At 42.0% G+C, this 17,468-nt stretch overlaps 3 protein-coding genes across 5 annotated transcripts; 1 reads left to right on the forward strand and 2 right to left on the reverse strand.

Annotated features, from left to right (window-relative positions):
• Positions 1–312: 312 nt before the first annotated feature.
• Positions 313–4,204, reverse strand: tcn2 (transcobalamin II). Its single transcript, XM_047591938.1, has 10 exons — positions 4,014–4,204; positions 3,682–3,749; positions 3,146–3,335; positions 2,898–3,067; positions 2,476–2,613; positions 1,830–1,999; positions 1,576–1,750; positions 1,307–1,487; positions 1,089–1,207; positions 313–984 (listed from the first exon to the last, which is right to left on the reverse strand). The coding sequence occupies exons 2-10, from the start codon at positions 3,737–3,739 to the stop codon at positions 923–925; spliced, it is 1,263 nt and encodes a 420-aa protein (XP_047447894.1). The 5' UTR covers positions 3,740–3,749; positions 4,014–4,204; the 3' UTR covers positions 313–922.
• A 247-nt stretch (positions 4,205–4,451) lies between these two features.
• On the forward strand, positions 4,452–7,873 carry ccdc117 (coiled-coil domain containing 117). Of its 3 annotated transcripts, none has more exons than XM_047591969.1 (6): positions 4,452–4,713; positions 4,975–5,183; positions 5,301–5,348; positions 5,438–5,707; positions 6,707–6,853; positions 6,993–7,873. In XM_047591969.1, exons 2-6 carry the CDS (start codon positions 5,041–5,043, stop codon positions 7,234–7,236), a joined length of 852 nt encoding a protein of 283 aa, XP_047447925.1. In that variant the 5' UTR covers positions 4,452–4,713; positions 4,975–5,040; the 3' UTR covers positions 7,237–7,873. The 3 variants fall into 3 exon arrangements, with proteins under 3 accessions (XP_047447925.1, XP_047447926.1, XP_047447924.1); XM_047591970.1 differs by having other exon boundaries at positions 5,035–5,183; XM_047591968.1 differs by having other exon boundaries at positions 4,453–5,183.
• Positions 7,874–8,019: 146 nt separating this feature from the next.
• Positions 8,020–17,066, reverse strand: si:ch211-102c2.8 (trichohyalin). Its single transcript, XM_047591633.1, has 29 exons — positions 16,929–17,066; positions 16,331–16,394; positions 16,129–16,229; positions 15,983–16,037; positions 15,761–15,883; positions 14,965–15,279; positions 14,121–14,204; positions 13,893–13,988; positions 13,594–13,701; positions 13,422–13,503; positions 13,185–13,329; positions 13,002–13,094; positions 12,806–12,918; positions 12,565–12,691; positions 12,331–12,447; positions 11,848–11,961; positions 11,522–11,752; positions 11,250–11,345; positions 10,981–11,082; positions 10,724–10,906; positions 10,495–10,626; positions 10,192–10,400; positions 9,987–10,113; positions 9,831–9,914; positions 9,550–9,758; positions 9,437–9,463; positions 9,185–9,245; positions 8,579–8,785; positions 8,020–8,395 (listed from the first exon to the last, which is right to left on the reverse strand). The coding sequence occupies exons 1-29, from the start codon at positions 17,064–17,066 to the stop codon at positions 8,336–8,338; spliced, it is 3,603 nt and encodes a 1,200-aa protein (XP_047447589.1). The 3' UTR covers positions 8,020–8,335.
• Positions 17,067–17,468: the final 402 nt, after the last annotated feature.

Consider the following 17,468-nt stretch of genomic DNA (forward strand, 5'->3'; position numbering starts at 1 on the left):
TCGTAAGCGATTCTCAAAATGTGAATAGGAGATCAAGAAATTCACAATTTAGGAAATCTCCTTTTTCTCCATCATCATCCTCTGTGCCATTAATAGCACTTAAATAGCACAGCATGAGTTTAAACATTAACCTTCTGATTTTCACACACACACCATTTTACTTTGGTAATTTTTGAGCAGAACACTTAAATTCTGTTTAGCTTCTGCATCTTCAACGTATTGAATCCAAAGATCAAATGTGTAAATGGCTGAAAAGTGGTAAAGTCCAGAGAGTCACTCAAAAATTACAAAATCAACTTTATCACAACCATGTGCCTTGGAAGACATGAAGAGTTTTATTAGTGAAGTTTAACAACTATTCAGTCCAAATACAATATAGTAACATACTATGGATCTAAACCGATAATACTTGTTTTACATTACTGTACGTGTTGTGTATTGGTAATAAAGCAATATTCATAATCCATCATAAAAGTGCTTTACCTACATGCAGGGGAAATAATCTAATAGCACAATATTGTCTAATTTTTCTTGGATAAATTGTTGTCATTCACTCGTGTTAAAATTTAGTTTGTAACAAAAACACAAACCTATCAAAAATCCTACCTTTGAAAGTCAGTACAACACAATCACAATGTGCAGTACATTTTAAAAAAAAAGTGTTCATTATATCAATCATCATCATAACATCATAACATCACGTACTAAAGTAAGAATATTCAGAACCAAGTCTGTTCTGGCAGTTCTTAATCACACTTTGATTCAGGCAATTAACCTAATAGAACTAAAACATTCTTTGAAGAGACAATGGGTATTCATTCACAGTAGATAGCGATCATAATCATTGGTTAAAACGGCCAAAGACAGGCAACTACAAAAGTGTACTGAAGCACTTGCATTCACGTCAATCCCTGCTGCATCATCAGTAGGCTGTGTTTCTGATGGAAATCGTTTGAGGCGTCTGTATCTTGAAATCCCCGACACCTGTGGGAGTGAACCGTGTTTTTTTTATTAACCAAAATTACCTTCAAGCTGATCAAATAAATGATCTGAAGGTGAGTCACAGTGTAGTGTGTGTTTGTCCTTACCTTCAGTGAGAGGTGAACCGTTGGAAGAGAGTTGCCAGTATCTGCGGTCGCTCTGTCGGGCTTGCTCTCCATTCACCACACTTAAGAAAGGTCCCCACATGCTGGACTCTTTGTCAAACCTTCCACACAGCATCAGGAATTACTCACCACAGGTGATCACAGAGGAGGTATAAGAAAAAAAACAAGAGGAACCATAATGACGCAATATATGAACTCACGTGAAGCCAACATTTTTCCCCTTGAGCAGTTCCAAGGCTTCCAACAGTGAGCTGCCCTTCGGCACGTCCACAGGGTAACGTGCTGCCGCTCCGCTGGACGTCACCACTTCCACCTGCACACGCACTGTGCTCTCGCTTGGCAAAACGACCACAGGATCTGTGGGCTCGAGGACCAGAGTGTCTGTAGGAAGACACACACACATCACAAAAACAGTGATAATGCAGACATCACCTCAAATCACAGAATGTGGAAATAATGTTGCACGTACCATCCTCATTGAGGCACGCCTTGCTTTTAACTGTCAGGTAGGTTTTTTGCTGGAGAGCCGGCAGCGTCTGCGATACAGCCATGGGGTTGTGGTATGTGTTACTTCTGGCAGCTGCTCTCATGGCCTCCATTGAAGCATCACATTCGGCGACCTCAGTGCCCATTGCCAGTAATGCCTTGAACACACCAAAACAAGCATGTTTGAGCCACAACACAAGGCTGTGAGACAAAGGAGAAAAAAAAAGAAATCCTTACTTGAACAGCAAGACCTGTGCTGAACTCATTGCCGATGTGACCATCAGCCCTACGAGAAGCCAGGAGCTTCTGCTTGATCGTGCCAAGGGCTGTGTCGAGCTCTGCAGTGTGTGCATGAGAGCCTGAGTCCTTCACACACTGCAGTGCCATTCCAGCCATGGCAGAGGTGTCTGAGGTGAGAGACGACAGAATATATTAATACCGAGCCTATGTAGTCTTTCCCAAAACTAAACTAGGCTCTAAAAAATGCCAGCGAACTTTCCACATGATCTGAATAACCGCAATTCAGCAGGGGAGCTTAGCTTGAAGCACAAGAAGCACAAACAGCTTTTGCAAAATGGGATCACAGAAAATGGGACTGCGCTTCTGTGAGGTGGCTATGAGTAAAATTGCCCTCAGGTAACAGAACAAACTATTAAGTGACTTTTTAGACTTTCAGTTGGGTGTGAAATATCTCACTCCTACCATAGACTGTTCGTAGTCTTACAGCAAAACTGTGCATAATTGGTGCAGGAAAAAAATGACTGTCAAGTAATATCAGTAGAAGGTGGACAGTAATACTTAATTGACACATTTTATCAGTCAGAATTAAAACGTACAATATCTATTTTATGATCTAAAGACAGTTTAGGCAGGAGTCACTCACCAACACCCCCACAATCTTCATGTCCTACTGCTTTGATGAGCTTGTGGGTGACATGATTGTTGACCCTGATGCCGCTAACGCACAGACTGAGCACACCCAGAGAGTACTGGTAATAGTTGGTCAAAGGGCGATGGCTGACTGCGCACAGTAAAAGGGGGGGAGAAAAAGAAGAGCAAGTTATATGAAAATGTCACTTAATGTAATGCTCAAAAATGGGCTTTATCTATGCATTTTATTTCAGTTTAGTGTAGAATTCTGAGACCAGTATATATAAACATAGGTTCATCCTGTTTATAATATTTTATATTTTTTAAACACCTTTTGGACAAAAATAATATCCACACTGTGTAAACTTTAAGTTAATGTTGTAGCACAAAGACAAAGACAACCACTGGACTCCAAAAGGTCAAAAGAAACCTTACAGGCAATGTTGTCTTTCTCACGTTCCATCTGCTTCTTCAGTTGTGTCAGCAGTGTCTCACTCTTGCCGTCCACGGTGAATGTGACTGTGTTGAGGTCATAGCATGAGGACCTCAGAGCAAGGGTGTACAGCGCCAAGAGCCCAACCACTGACTGGCTGCTTGAAATAGAGCTAAAAAAAAAAAAAAACATCAAGGAAAGCAATATTTTCATGCTCCAAAAATAAATTCATTCGTAATCAGTGCAATACCTTTGCAGGTGATTGTGCAAATCAGTTTTGAGTTTGGTGAGGTGTTCGCTTTCCTTGGCGAGGTTGTGGTTATCAGAAAGCCGTAACGCCAAGTGGATACTTGGATTGGGGAGTCCTTCTTGCGTCTCCAAAGACTGAAGGAGATTCTTGTTGAGTGACAGGAGCAGCTCACTGTTGTCTCCTCCAGTATCTGGATTAAAAATTTTAAATGAAAATAAAAACATTCACTTCACACGTACAAAAAAAAAAAGGGACGTAACTCTCGGTTCTTTGTTCTGACATCCACAGGAAACATTGCAAAACCAGAACAGCTGCATCAGCAAATTTACAGAATCAACATCTAAAGTCAATAAAAACTACACAACTAGAACTATAACAGACAGTCACATTCAGAATTTCTTGAATTGCAAAATCAGTGAATGTCCTGAGTGGTGACTGAGTGTATTTGCAAACAAAGCTATCTCACAGTGTGTGCAAATTAAGTAATGTTTTATTAACCTACAATAGCTGAATTCGTTTTAGGATAAACAACTTACGACAGGGTTTGCTGGATGCAAAAGCCAGCAAGGCTGTAACAAAGACCAAAACTAGCATGTTGGATAACCTGTAAATTGACACAAACAGAAATTGATCAAAAGTCGCACAAAACGTAAGAAACAAGAAAAATGTAACACTGGGAAATCAAAGAAGGTCGGTATACACTATAGTTCACAATAAACATATAGATGACCACCTGTAGACGTAGATTAAACACAGAGTCTAGTATTAAGTTTCGTTGGTTAATGTTGTGAGAACTTTCTCATCGCATTGTTGGAGCAGTTTGTAATTTAGCCTCGAAGCTATTTTCAGTAAACAGCTGCTGTTTTACCTCTGTCCGGTATCCTCCGTGAAGAATCAGAGCCAAGTGAAGAAACAAATGGAGACATCAGTTTTTAGTACACCTCTGTCACATGACTGGTCATTTGAGATGACAAAACGGTGCCTTTTTGCTTACAGCTTCGCGTCTGACTGTAAACAGGAAGTTGGTGTTTATTATCTTGTAAGTTGTACACTCTTCGCTCGTACAGTCTTCCGGTCACTGGGAAAAAACAAAAAAATACATTTTAATTACAGAAGCAGGTGATATCAATTACTGCCAACTTAATCCAAGCTAAGTTTCATTTCTAGTAATATAAATTTTAGTGTTTAAACACAAGTGAGACTGTGGCGTACACCGTTTACCGTATGAGTTATTGTCACTACATTTCCCACAATCCCCCACAAAAAACAAACGCACGTTCTGGAACCTTGACGAGCCTTCCTGAGCTACTTTTTTTTTTTTTTTTCAAAGTAGCTCGCTAACGTCAGACTAACCCTGCCTACGTTTCAAGCTGTCCACTGCAGGCACAGATCATTGTGGGACCATGTTTTGCTCCGCGGTGCCGTCATACGGTTAAATCAGGGAGACGTACGCTTGTTTTTGTGTGCTAGTCGGGATTTTTCGGAAGAGAAACGCGAGAGCTGACCGGAGGCAAGATAGCTAAACATCGATATCAACAAGAACAGCAAGGGGCAGGGCAGCTGCACAGGTCTGTCTTTAACGCAGTGTGCTTCTGCTTAACTTTTGCGAAGTTTTTATTCATTGCAATGATGGTATTGTTCGTTACAGTGCCACACAATAATAGTCATTTTTTGCCCGTAATACCTTACTAACGGCACCATGCTACGACGTCGTTGTAGCTAGCTAGGAAACAAACAGTTGACCCCGTGTAAACATAACTTATCCGTCATGTAGTTTATATAAATACATTTGTCAGCCTACCTGACTGGTTTCATTACTGATCTTCCAGATTAGATCCGTTTATAGTCATCTGCTCGCGTGGTTTTCCCCAAATCATTTCGTCACCCAGATCCCCATGCATCACCCCGCCGCCTCAAGCCGTGAGTTGAGGTTTCTGCCAGCCATGTATTCATTTTCAGGCTCCACAAACCTTCCCGAGATTGATCTCGGAAATCCAAGCACGTCTAGTCACCTACACAGAGCTGCAGTCTCTAACAAGTACGTGCGCAGATGATTTGAAGGCTATAAAACGCCTGCACACGTTTGACATAGATATTATTTTCAGTTTAGACATTGTCTGGTTTAACACGTCTGTCTCCCTTTTTCCCACTTCAGCTGGGAGACACGATGCCTCAGGAAGCACAGGCGGAGAGTGGATGATGAGTATGTGGGAGATTCATTCAAAGTAACATACTGAACATTAGCACTACTTTGACATAAAAGTAAATCTGTCTTATTGATGTTTGTAACAGGGGATGCAGTGCCAAAAAGAGGAGGTTAATGTTTGAGGCGGAGGGGGAAATTTTGGAGAACTCGAGTTCATCTCATCGCGACTGGCCAACAGCAAACAGTTGTCCTTCTCTGTCAACGCAGCAAGCCAGCCCTGCACTTCCACAGCCTTGCACGACCCCTCAAGATGTGACTTTGCCTCAGCCAACCTCTGGCCTGTCACGACCTGAAACTGAGAACTCCTGCATGGAGATAGAGGCGGCTCAGAGGAAACTTCAGGAGATCGAAGACAGGTATGGAATATGCCAACACGTGCAGCCAGCTATCCTAGGATCTTTTATTTGCATGTAAAATGACCGTGAGAAGAATAAGTGTCACTCCCAGTCTTTTTAGGGACATCCTGCGTCAATAGAGGGTGCATGTGTGTGTGATCGCTGGACACAGTTATTGCCATGGTCATATCTTTAAATGGCAAACTAACATTAAATATCTGCCATCATCCATTTACATACAAAAAAAAACACACAACTGCAGAAATAGTTGTTTATAAATGAGATTTAGTGATCAAGTGCAAGATTTTACTATCTGATGAAAGCTAAATAAAAGAGGAGTATAATGAAGTAATGCTTTCTTAATTTAATATTTCTTGTGCAAGCTGAACATGACTTGCTCAGAGGAGAGGAACAGCTTTGATTACATAGCGGGAAATCCACAGAAGTGACGTGACACATCTGCTTTAAAATAGGACCAGGTGCAAAGCCTCTTGTATGCTTCCCTGGTGAGGAACAATATTTATGTGAGTGATTGGTCAAAATGATCTTACGTGGACGTTAAATGATTTCTAGATTATCTTAGGTCACTGCTTTGAGATCAAAATTATGGATGAGATACGATTAATGAAAATCTGTTACTACCAGATGTTTTGGATAATTAGTGAGGTAATTAGATCTACACGAAGCTGTATTTTGTCAAGATATTTTTTGGTTTCCTTTGGTGTGTGCACCTTCTTCACAGCAGTGATTTTTACACGAACTAGCAGCTAAATACACACGTAACCAATCGTAGGACAGTAATAAAGCCTCTTTGCCTAAAAGGAACAGAGCCTTTCCTGATGCTTTTAACACCTGTGTTTACAGACTATTTTGTGTCAAAAGGTCTGTTCCATTTCTCCCCATTTATGAGTCACACTGATTTTGTTTTGCCATTTACTGGCGGCGATGATTTGTTGGTTTTGTATCACAGGAACACATGTTGTCTCCTCGAATTGAAGTGAATACTGTAATGTAACCTAGAATAACTCTGGAGGATGATGATGAAGATGAAGATCTGGATGTAGAACCAGCTCAGAGGCGGCCAGTGCTGGTGATCTCTGACAGTTTGAAGGAGGGTCTACAGCGTGGCATCAGTGACATCCTCCCCCACACAGTAGCCCAGTCTGTGTACGTCCCCTTATTTTGTTATTTGAACATTTACAGCAATGGTGAATTAAGCAACAATTCAAAGGCATGACAGGACTCATGTTCGTCTGGGTCTAGAGACGTTTGGTTTGTCTCACCTGCTTCTTCCTCATACTTTTAGGAGTCATTCCTGCATGGAGTTGGTTCTGTGGCGGCCACCGGACGATCCCTTCTCTCGGAAGTTGAAGGGGTCATTACAAAAACAGCGCAAACAACACACAGCATCTCGGCATCCCCCAACTCCGTGTCCATCTCCCTCCCCTCACAGTTCCCTCCGCCCCTCTAGTCCACCTGCCGGCACACGCTCTCCTCTGTACAGTTTTCCTGTGGCCCACAACTCTGGGGAGGAGGACATGGAGATGTAATAGTGCTTATTTGCTTTAAAAGTCAAGCCAAAGTAAAAAAAAAGAAGAACTGGACGTGTAGTCACGTAAAAGACGATAAAGGACTTGGACAACTTGAAGCTGGTTGGTTTGTGAAGCTAAATTGGCTTTATATAAATATTGTGCTGTTTCAAACAGTTTGTGCAAGATATCATTTACTTTACTGCTCAGTTCATGTTTTCTGACTGCAATCCCAGGCCACGATGTGTAACATGTAAGCTGACCTAATTAAACTGTTTATTAATGTGAATTTCCAAGGTCTCTAGACAGGTTGCCTTACATATTTTATATTAGAAATCAGACGGCGTGGACATAATTTTGCCAAAATGTGGCAAGCAACATGCTAATACATTGTACTGCTTTGTACCTGAATTTTTTGAATACTGGCATCGTTTACACTTAAGGGTGTTCACTTTTGTTCACAGCATGACTTCCTGCTTGCAGTTATACTTTTGATGGAGCTATAATCTTCCTCTATTGCTTAGCAAGTACACCATTTGTGAGCTATGAGGAAAAATTGCAAAACTTTGATTGTATTTTCCTATGTACATAAGAAAAACTGCAACCAGCCATCCAGTATTATAATTGTTTTTTAATAAACGTACACTGTTCATGTGGAGATCCTGGATAAAATCTTGCTTCTGGTGCTTTAAACATGGTAAACTTAACATCGGGGAACTAAAACCCCCCCAACTAAATCAATTGCCCAGTATTTTTACATAAATGTTATGATTTGTATATATAGCATTTAATGTGAACGTGAAAACAAACAAAAAGAAAAGTTAATTTACGGGGACACCCTTAAGACCTGTCAGCTTTATGAGGTTATTTGACATAACTCACATGATTCTCAGTCTGCAGAGAAATGTCAGATCATCAGTCTCCGTTCGCTCTAACTGTAAACCATAAAATGGCTCAAGACAGGAATGTGACCTCGGTGAGCACATTGTGTCATTTGTCACCATGACCTGCTTGTTAGTCCGCTATCTCAAGCACGTGTTCTATAACGGTGAATGATTCATTTGCGTGGCCACATAACAGCTTAACATACTTCAGAAACTCGGGGTCCATGTCCTGAGCTTCAGACTCTCTGACCTGAAGATTGATTCAGAATCCCAGCACTGTCCTGACCCTGAGCGATCTGTGAATGAGAAATCAGTACCTGTTGACTTTGAAACATAAGCACAAAAACAATATTCAAGTGTTGATCATGTCACTTTCATATTGAATTACTCAGATGCTACTTGAAGATGCTTGTTTGTCGCCACTGTAAATGTATCAGTTATCAACAACAACCTGCTACTGTTGCAATGAACGTACTCACGGTATTAAGATAGGATCCAGATAAATCTACAGGGGCTGTAGCTCGGGGAGGTGGACTCCATGTGTGGGCCTGATTTTCTACACGTAGCTGCTTCACCCTGCTCTGAAGGTAACTCAGGAGTTTGAGCGAAGCCACGTCTGAGGGGCCGTGGGAGGCAGCAGAGTCCACAGCGTGGAGGGAGGGACCGCAAGCTGGTTTTTGAGTTTCCTGATGGGAGGAAGACAATGAGATTTTTTCAACAGCAACAAACAAACACAGTCTAAAAGAGCTGAATCAACCCTGCTTTACTTGCCATGTACTTTATACATACGTTAAAGTATACAGTGTATAGTATACTGTATGTATGTTTATACTGTCTATGTGTGTATATGTGTGTATATATACAAACTTGTGGAGTATACACACATAGAAGGACTTTGTTCTCTGCATTCAACGTATCCAAGTGAGCATACTTGCAAAGTTCCCAGGAGCAGCTTGCAGTACTTTTAGGTGTTTGCTCAAAGCACCTCTGACATCACAGAGGCGATCGAACAATGACCTCACAGCCCCAGCACTGCTTCCCTAACCAGCACCGCAATGTTCACGCAAGAACATTAGAACATTTACCTTTGCACCATCAGACCTGTCAAACTTCCTCTGCCTCTCTTCTCGAGTCTTTGAAGCTTTTCTATAAAACAAACAAACACACACTTGAAACGTTGTTGAATGAATAATTAACGCAGCTACGTGAAGGAGTTATGGGTTGGTACATATAGATAGATGTTACATGTATGGTCATAACAGCTAGGTGATGAGAGGTCATGCTCTTGTGAGGACGGACAGCTGGTTAGTACGTCATATTTGACAGAGACAAGTTACCTTCCCCTCAACAACTTTGCCTTGCACCTGTCAGATGGCGAAAATCAACATAAACAGTTGAATACACAGCATTAAGATATAGCTTTAGATTTGCGTCATGCTGAGCGTGCTACCTCTCCAGTTCAGTGGTCAGCTCTTCTTCAAACTTGCAGGCCAGGCGAGCCGCAGTGTTTTCCTTCCACTCGGCCATGCTCCTCTGAACCTGCACGAGCTCCAGGTCTTTGTCCTTCAGCTGCCTGCGGAGAGACGACGCCGCTCCTCCCTCAGCTCCTCCATCGCTCATCTGAGCCCATTTCAGGCTGCTCAGCTCCTCGATGTGGTCCTGCACACACGCCCCAGTCTGTAATCGTGTAACCGATGCGGTTCTGAGGATTCGTACAAACACGAGTTATACCTGGATGAGACGCTTCTTTATAGAAGACAAGGCTTGATCTCGCTCCACCCTCAGCTGCTGTCTCTGAATGCTCAGCTCTCGCTCCTGGAACAACATAAACCTGTGGATGTGTAGTCATGGAATACATTTAATATATAGGAAAAGTCAATATTGTACCTTATCTTGTCTCAGCTGATCATTTGTTTGTTTCTGTGCGACAAGCTCCTGGAGTAGACGGCTAATAAATATCTTCAGTTGCTCTCGTAGTGTTCTCAGGTTAGTGAGAGCTTCAGTGACTGTAAACCTGAGAAATACAAAGACACTGTTGTTTACAGAGCATTCACTTTTTATACCAGTTGTAATTCAGATAATTAAATGATACCTGAGAGGTGGTCCCCCTGAACTGTGTTTGGCTCCACTCTGCTCCAGCAGGAGGTGTAGATGCTGGCACTCTGCTCCCAGCTGTTGTTCCATCTCAGCAGTGATTAGGTTATGGCTGCTCTCCTTTTCTTCAAGCATCACCCTGAGCCTGTCATTCTCTTCCACCGCCAGCCGAACATCCTGCTGGAGTCGCAGCGCCGTCTTCTGACTCTGCTGAGAGAACAGACCTCACTGTGTCAGCTTTCATGTGACGCCACATCCCTTTGTGTCTCTGAACGACTGCTTTGTGTGGCTTTTCCTGCACCTGTGCCATGTATCTCTGTGACTGCTGCAGCTCGGCCTGGTGCTCCTCTTTTAGCGATTTGCAAATGGCAGCCATCAAAGACTGCTGCTCTTTCTGCTGCACATCGCGCTCGCTCTCCAACTCCTGCACTTTCTTAGAGATGAAAAAAAAAAAGACAATCATTCAAAGCCAGAATTCAGATTTGTTTAAGATTATAATTTTGTATGTAGTTGGTTGGGAGTCTTCTTACTTTTTTTAGTTCCAACACTTGATGTTGAGAGGCCAGTGCTTTACTCTTCTCTCGCTGCATCTCACTCCTCAAGCTTTCCAGACTCTTTCTGTGCTGCTCTTCAAGTATCCCACAGTGCACCTGCATCGACTCCACTTTTTCTTCCTCCCATTTCCGCTGCTCCTCCTCTACTGCCTCGTGTGCCTGTGTGGGGGTACACCCTGAATGTCATACAACCACGCTGAACAGGACTGTGGACTGTATGTTAGACTAAGTACCTTTTTAGTGGCCTCTATTTCCAGGTCCTCCTCGTGTTTCTTTGCCTCCTCCTTTTGCTGCCGCAGAGATTTTCTCAGCTTTATCACTTCTTCTTCTTTACGCTGCCAGAATGGGAGAGGATCCGAACTCAAAGGTATGAAGGGTTTTACTCATTGGGTACATATATGAGTTTGGTTTGGTTTTGCTCTAATGGCCTCCAAACAAGTCTGGTATTCAGTACATGCATTATATGTTGGCTGTTATAGTGGATTTTTAGCAACACACCGACCTGAATGGAACTTTGCATGAACTCGATGCGCTGTGTGAGAGCCAGAGTCTCTTCTTTCAAAGCCCTGGTTTTCTCCTCTTCACTCTGCTTGTTAACCTTGAGAGGAATGGAAGAACAGAAGAAGAAATTTGAGTATTTCAGACTTGTCTGTCAACTGATTTTCTGCTCATGAGCCAGCACACTCTTCCCTGATTTAACACTTCTACCTTAATTAAAGATTGAGTAACTCTAATCAGTTTACATCAGTGAAATGAAAGAGGCTCAGCATTTACCATCAACATGTGGGTCTGCTCCTGGGCTTCCTTCAGTTCTTCATAGTGTTGTGTTTTCAGGTGCTCTAGCTCCCCCCTCAGTCCATCTCTCTCTGCTTGTAAGGCCTCGTATTGTTCCTGTACATGCAGCAGCTGCAGCTCTTTCTGGGCCAACGTTTTCTCCAGAGTACCGAGTCGGATCTTACATCGTCCCAGGTCACCATGCAGCTCGCTCACTTGAACTTCAAGCGTCTAACGGTAAGAAAGAGCAACAGCAGTGACACATGATGTGACGTGACATTTTTTTTTTTTGTGCTGTAACGTGGTGTGATGATGAAAGATGTCACCTCAGTCTGTCCTTTTTTCTGCATGTGTTCGTCCTCCAGACATGAACATCTGTTCCTCAGTGAGTTCACGGTTTCTGTCGCGCTGTGGAGCTCCTCACGCGTCTCCTCCAGCCTCTGCTCCAAGATCACAACAATGAACATTCAAAGACATTTTAAACAGAAACAGACTAAGTCTGGCGACTGACACACAAACAAACATCTTCTCCCTGGTGCCTCTAAAACAGTTCTCCCTCATTTGGGAGTAGACACAAGCTTTCTGAAGGTGTGCTGCACCAAGACTCTGGTAGTAACATTTTTTGTTTCCAGAAAAAAAATGAAAATAATGGTGTTGTGATAACAAACACAACATAGCAAATCCTTTATCAACCTTATAACCATTTGCCTGCCAAACAAAGTCACAACATAAACTCTATTACGTACTAAAAAATTTTAACGTTTGTAATATATAATTTAGTTATATATAAAGAGACTTTGATACTGTACTTCTTGCATGCACTCCAACTTCTCTCTCGCACAGCGCTGCTCAGCAAACAGCTCTGTTTTGGTGCTGTCCAGCTGTCTTTCCATCTCTTCCCTCTCCAGCACTGACATCACATTGTTCTGTTTGTGGAATGTGGGTCAAAAAAATAAATACTTTGAGAAATTATTCTAGTTACAAAAAAAGAGACATATTTACACTGAGAACTGAAAGACATGACTTGCGTGTGTTTTCGTTACCCTGCTCATGTAGGATCCATCTGTCAGAGTCTGTTTACGTTGAGTCAGAGTTGCGAGATCTTCTTTGACACCTCTAACCTCAAGGAGACAGGATTCTTTCTGTCTCTGCAGCGTCTGTAGCTGGCAACTAACACATGCATTGCTTTAAAGTGTAAGAAAACTACAGGATTGTGTTGATGTTGTGAGTAAAAAACATTTTATGTATGTGACACTGTATGGGAGAATGAGTTTGTTTTTATACCTAATAGACTCCTTCTCTTCATGTCTCTCTCTCAGATTTGACTCCAAAGACTTCCTCTCCTTCTCCATCTGTGATCTCTCTGAAGTCAGTCGCTTTAATTCCTGCAAGGCATGCTGGGACATAAACCATTAACCGTTAGTATTGGTGCGACTTCAAAACAGTTTTCTAATAAAATGGTGAAGATGATATACTTTACCTTCCTTTTCTGCTGAAGTTCAGAGAGGCAGAGCTCCACATCTTTTAAATGAGCTCTCTTCATCCTTAGAGTCTCCTCCTCTCTCTCACATTTCTAAACCACATAACAAGCTCAACAATATCATTTGTGTACACAGTGGAATTTCTCAGTCATAAAAAAATACACCTATGGGGTAACTCTTACTTGTTGGAGATTACGGAGTTGCTCTTTCATCTTGGTCCAGTCTGACTGAAGTTTCTCTGACGTCCTCTCAGGGTTGGACTTCCTTCTCCAGGGGTTCATTTCTTCATCAGTGTCTTTATCATTGTCACTCAAAGAACAGACAGTTCTAGGAAACACAAAAATGCACAATGTAAAGAAATGAAATCTTTTTTTTAAAAGAGTGCAAAAAAGAAAAGATTTGTAAGTTGTTATTTTTACCTATGAGTTTCTTTTTTGTTACGTTGAGCTTTACGCAGAGAGAGACTTCTGTTGTGCACACGTTTGTGAGGAGATCTCTGGACTTTGTGAATGAAGATAGAAAAAATAATGTGACATATGCGGATTGAAATGTTTGTGGAAATGACGACGGCTTTAAAAGAAACACATCTACCTGACGTGGACTGAGATTCACTTTCTTCCTGTGTGGCTGTGTCATAGTCACTCTGGGTGGTACAGTGGTCATTCATGTTCGTGACAGAATGAATGAGAGAGCGCCAACCTGGTGGGACATCACACAGATTATGTTTTTATAGTCCTGTCAGTATTCTCTATATTTTTTTGAACATTCTTTATCTCTTAAAGAATGAATGTGGGTTGAAATGAAAATAACTGTTTTGATAGTAGCTACATTTCGAATGGGCGACATGTTATATCTAAACACATTCCTCCACGTGTCCTGTACTCTCTCACCTGATCGCTTGTGAATGTGCTGCCTAACGTGCTCCGTGCAGACGGTATCGAGGTCACTGTCAATGGACACGGTGTCAAAACTCCGCACAGGCACGCCTATAAAACAACAACAACAACAACAACAACAACAACAAAACAAGTGCTTACAGTTAACGTTTTGAGTGAACAGAATCCCGGCAGAGTTAATTAGGCTGTGTTTGCAAATGTAGTGTAATCTGCGTGCGGTACCTGCCAAGCACTTGGCCCTGGGAGAACAGCTGTTGTTGTACTGTATGTTTCCATGGTCTGTTACAACCCCTGCTCTGGGAGGGACTGAGAAAATCAAAATGTGAGTCAGGACTGCAGAGCAGAGGAGTCACGGCTGCAGCATTGATAACAGCTCACAGTAGAAATGCTGAAACTATTACAGCGCATTAACTAAACATTTAAGGCTGCGGTCAGAAGAATGAATGCATTAATGTGCTTTACTTATTAGATCAGTGGTGCTGAAATGTTAGTCCGGTTACAAGCCAGAAGCCCAACCACGGTTTGTGAACCACAGGTTCAGGTGATGTGTGTGTTCAGTTGACATTTCGGACTAAGGTCACTTCAAGAAGCTCACATTCATGATGGAAAGGTTTCATCCTTGGGGGGTAATGAATGTGTTGAACACACTTCAAAGGAATTCATCTGTGTGATGCAGAATAAGGGAAGATCTCTAAGAGAGATTTAATGATTTGGTTACATTAGATTTCAGATTATTTATGTTTATGACAGGACTTTTGACTGAAACCTGAAGCCTAAAAATCTGTAGCAAATTAAAGGCTATGTGGCAAGAAGCTGTGGATAACCACTCTGATTCAGCTCCCTGTTGTACCCACCGTTGCTATCTTCCCCAAACAACTGTGGTGATTTGTATATCTCTCTGTCTCCTCCTTTCTCATGCACATGTGATACATTTACTCAGACAGACATTTCTCCGGTGGCTTTCTTTGCTCCAGCTTGTTTGACTGTTGATACTGAGCAGCCACTGTGTCTTTACAGCTTTCCTCAATTCTCCCAACATTAAGAATACGTTTTCTGTTTTGTTTACTTTGGTGCGTGTCACTGTCAGAAATGTCTGTCCTCTCTGCCTCTTCTTCTTTGTCTAGCTGTTGCATGGCACTGTCTGGCAAAGCCATTTCCACCATCTCCTCTCTGAACCGCCTGCCAAAGTCCTCAGTGCAGATACTGTCTGAAGGAGGGTGTGTTTCTTCTGCCATCCTTCCGTCATTACAGGAATCTCCAAGCAGCCTCTCGAGCCTCCAGATGACCTGCTCCCTGCGTGACTCAGTTTCCTCTCTGTCTCTCGTCCATCTGTCCAGCCTCTCGTTAGTTTCCTCGTGGGTGACAGGATCTTCCCAGCTGCCTGGGGTAGAGCACAGGACAGAGGAGAGATAGTGTGCCTGGTTTTAATGTTATGCCCGATGGGTGGAGATTACAGCAAGATGCCACCCATAACCTGCTCATTGTGTTATTGTGCGAGTTATTTGTGTGGCGTACATTAAATGCATGTGTTGCTACTCAAGCAGACAGTCTGACGCTGCGGACATACTGTGCCTAAAGCTGATGACCTAACAGTAAAATCCTTGGCGAGTTGATGTCTGCGTCTTAGAAAACCAAATGTCCAGAGCATCTGAAGCTTGAGTTTGGCCTCACTGAAATAACTTTTACATGTTTACCTCATTAACAGAAATGTTAGCTACGTTTAACAAGAACATCCCTTGTCCTTATGTAAATATTAAAGAAAAGAAAATAGGTCCACTTTAAACATTTATGTTGACAACCATTTTTTTTTTAGCTTAAAAATGGAGAATTTTTTTATTTCTGATTTTAAAATACTGCATTACCTGATGTTTGCTCCCTTGTCGGAGTGTGTACCAAATCAAAGCAACACATGGGAGTGTCATTTGTTTGACTTGTACTTCCCAGGCCCGTGTCTTTGCTCAGAGACTGACTCCACCCAAAAGGAGCTAGGATAAATGATGCACAAGATTACCAGGATTGATTAAAAATAATAATAATAAAAAAAATAAAATCTGCAATAAAGCGGGTGATGTGACATAAATAACCTGTATTGCTGAGGTCAGCCTCTTTTGAAACTGCCTCACGTTTCCAAGGCTGGACCTGCATCACAGTTACATAAAAATGTACATGATTCAACTGCACATGCACAGAGATAAACAAAATAAAATAAAACTAAATGATAGTCACAGACCTGCAGCCGACTAAGCTGAGCGTCCATTGCATCCAGGAGGAGGTCACAGTGGTCCAGTTTGAGAGGCGGACAGTCAAATGTACTATTGCTGTCGTTGAAATCTGTGAAGGCAGAGAAAGGCGTTAAACTGAGTATTTGCAAACTTCCTAAACTGTATGAAACTCATGATATAGACGGACGTCCTTCCTATAAAACTTCAGACCAGTGTGAAGAAGCGTGTCCGTGTCCTCTGCGTCTGCTCTGCCTCTTCCAGCCATGTCCTGTAGCTGAAGACAAACATTCAGCAGTAACAAACAGAGCCCACATCCTTGGCATGAAGCTGTGGTCGAGACTCACTGGGAAGTCATAATAAAGAGTGGGGGGGACCGGGGGGTTGTGTTGCTCAGTTGCCCAGGAAACGGGGACAATTTAGCTTGTTAGAAAGACACACAGACTTCGTTTCACTAAGGAGACTATAAATTTCATCGCCTCACTATCCACAGATAGACATTAAATCCAGAGGCTGTTACACTTCAGCACTAATGCAGGATTTCTCCTCTTAAATATTGAATTAGTCGTGGCTGAAGTGCCTAATGTTAAAATAGACAAATTAAGCCATTAGTGGAGCATACATTTTTTAACTGTACAACAGTTAACGGAACTACTGAAGCTTTCTGAAATTTACTTGATTTCACTTTGCGCATTGAAACACATTTAAAGCACATCAGTCTATTATAAAGCCTCAAACACACAGACTTACTTTAAGAAGACCGGAGACTTTAAATCGATGCCGAACTTGACTCTTCAGAGCTGAAACACACAGCTGCTGGACTCTTGATTGACGGGAGCTTCAGGTTGCCGTGGAAACAGTTAAACAGCTCGCGACCGGCACCCATGGATACATCCACGCTCGCCATGGACTGTGAGCGCGAGGAGGACAGGCACTGTCGCGCGGGCATTGAGTCAATAGCGCCAATATTAGCGCCAAACACTTCGGAGTTTTATAAAACCGAGTTAAATCCCACTAGCAAACTTGTTATCATTAAATAAAATTAAAAAATAACGTAATAAGATATTTTTTTAAGTGCACTTGAAAACGGACTAATAGCCAATAAACGAATACATTAATTAGTACCAGTGCCCACGACGTTTCTTTTCCGTATATGTATCACTTATGGCTATATATGCATACGGCGTTAGCTCAGCTTAGTGAGACTTGAAGTTCTATAAAAAAAAAGTTTATAAATGCCCTATTCTTTGCGTTGCCATTTTGTATATTTTGTGTATTGCTCATCTACACCTTTGTATATTTTACATAAACTATATTTTGCATAAACTTTGTATACATACTACCTTCATTT

Source organism: Mugil cephalus, chromosome 8, assembly GCF_022458985.1.
Source record: "Mugil cephalus isolate CIBA_MC_2020 chromosome 8, CIBA_Mcephalus_1.1, whole genome shotgun sequence".
NCBI lineage: Eukaryota > Metazoa > Chordata > Actinopteri > Mugiliformes > Mugilidae > Mugil > Mugil cephalus.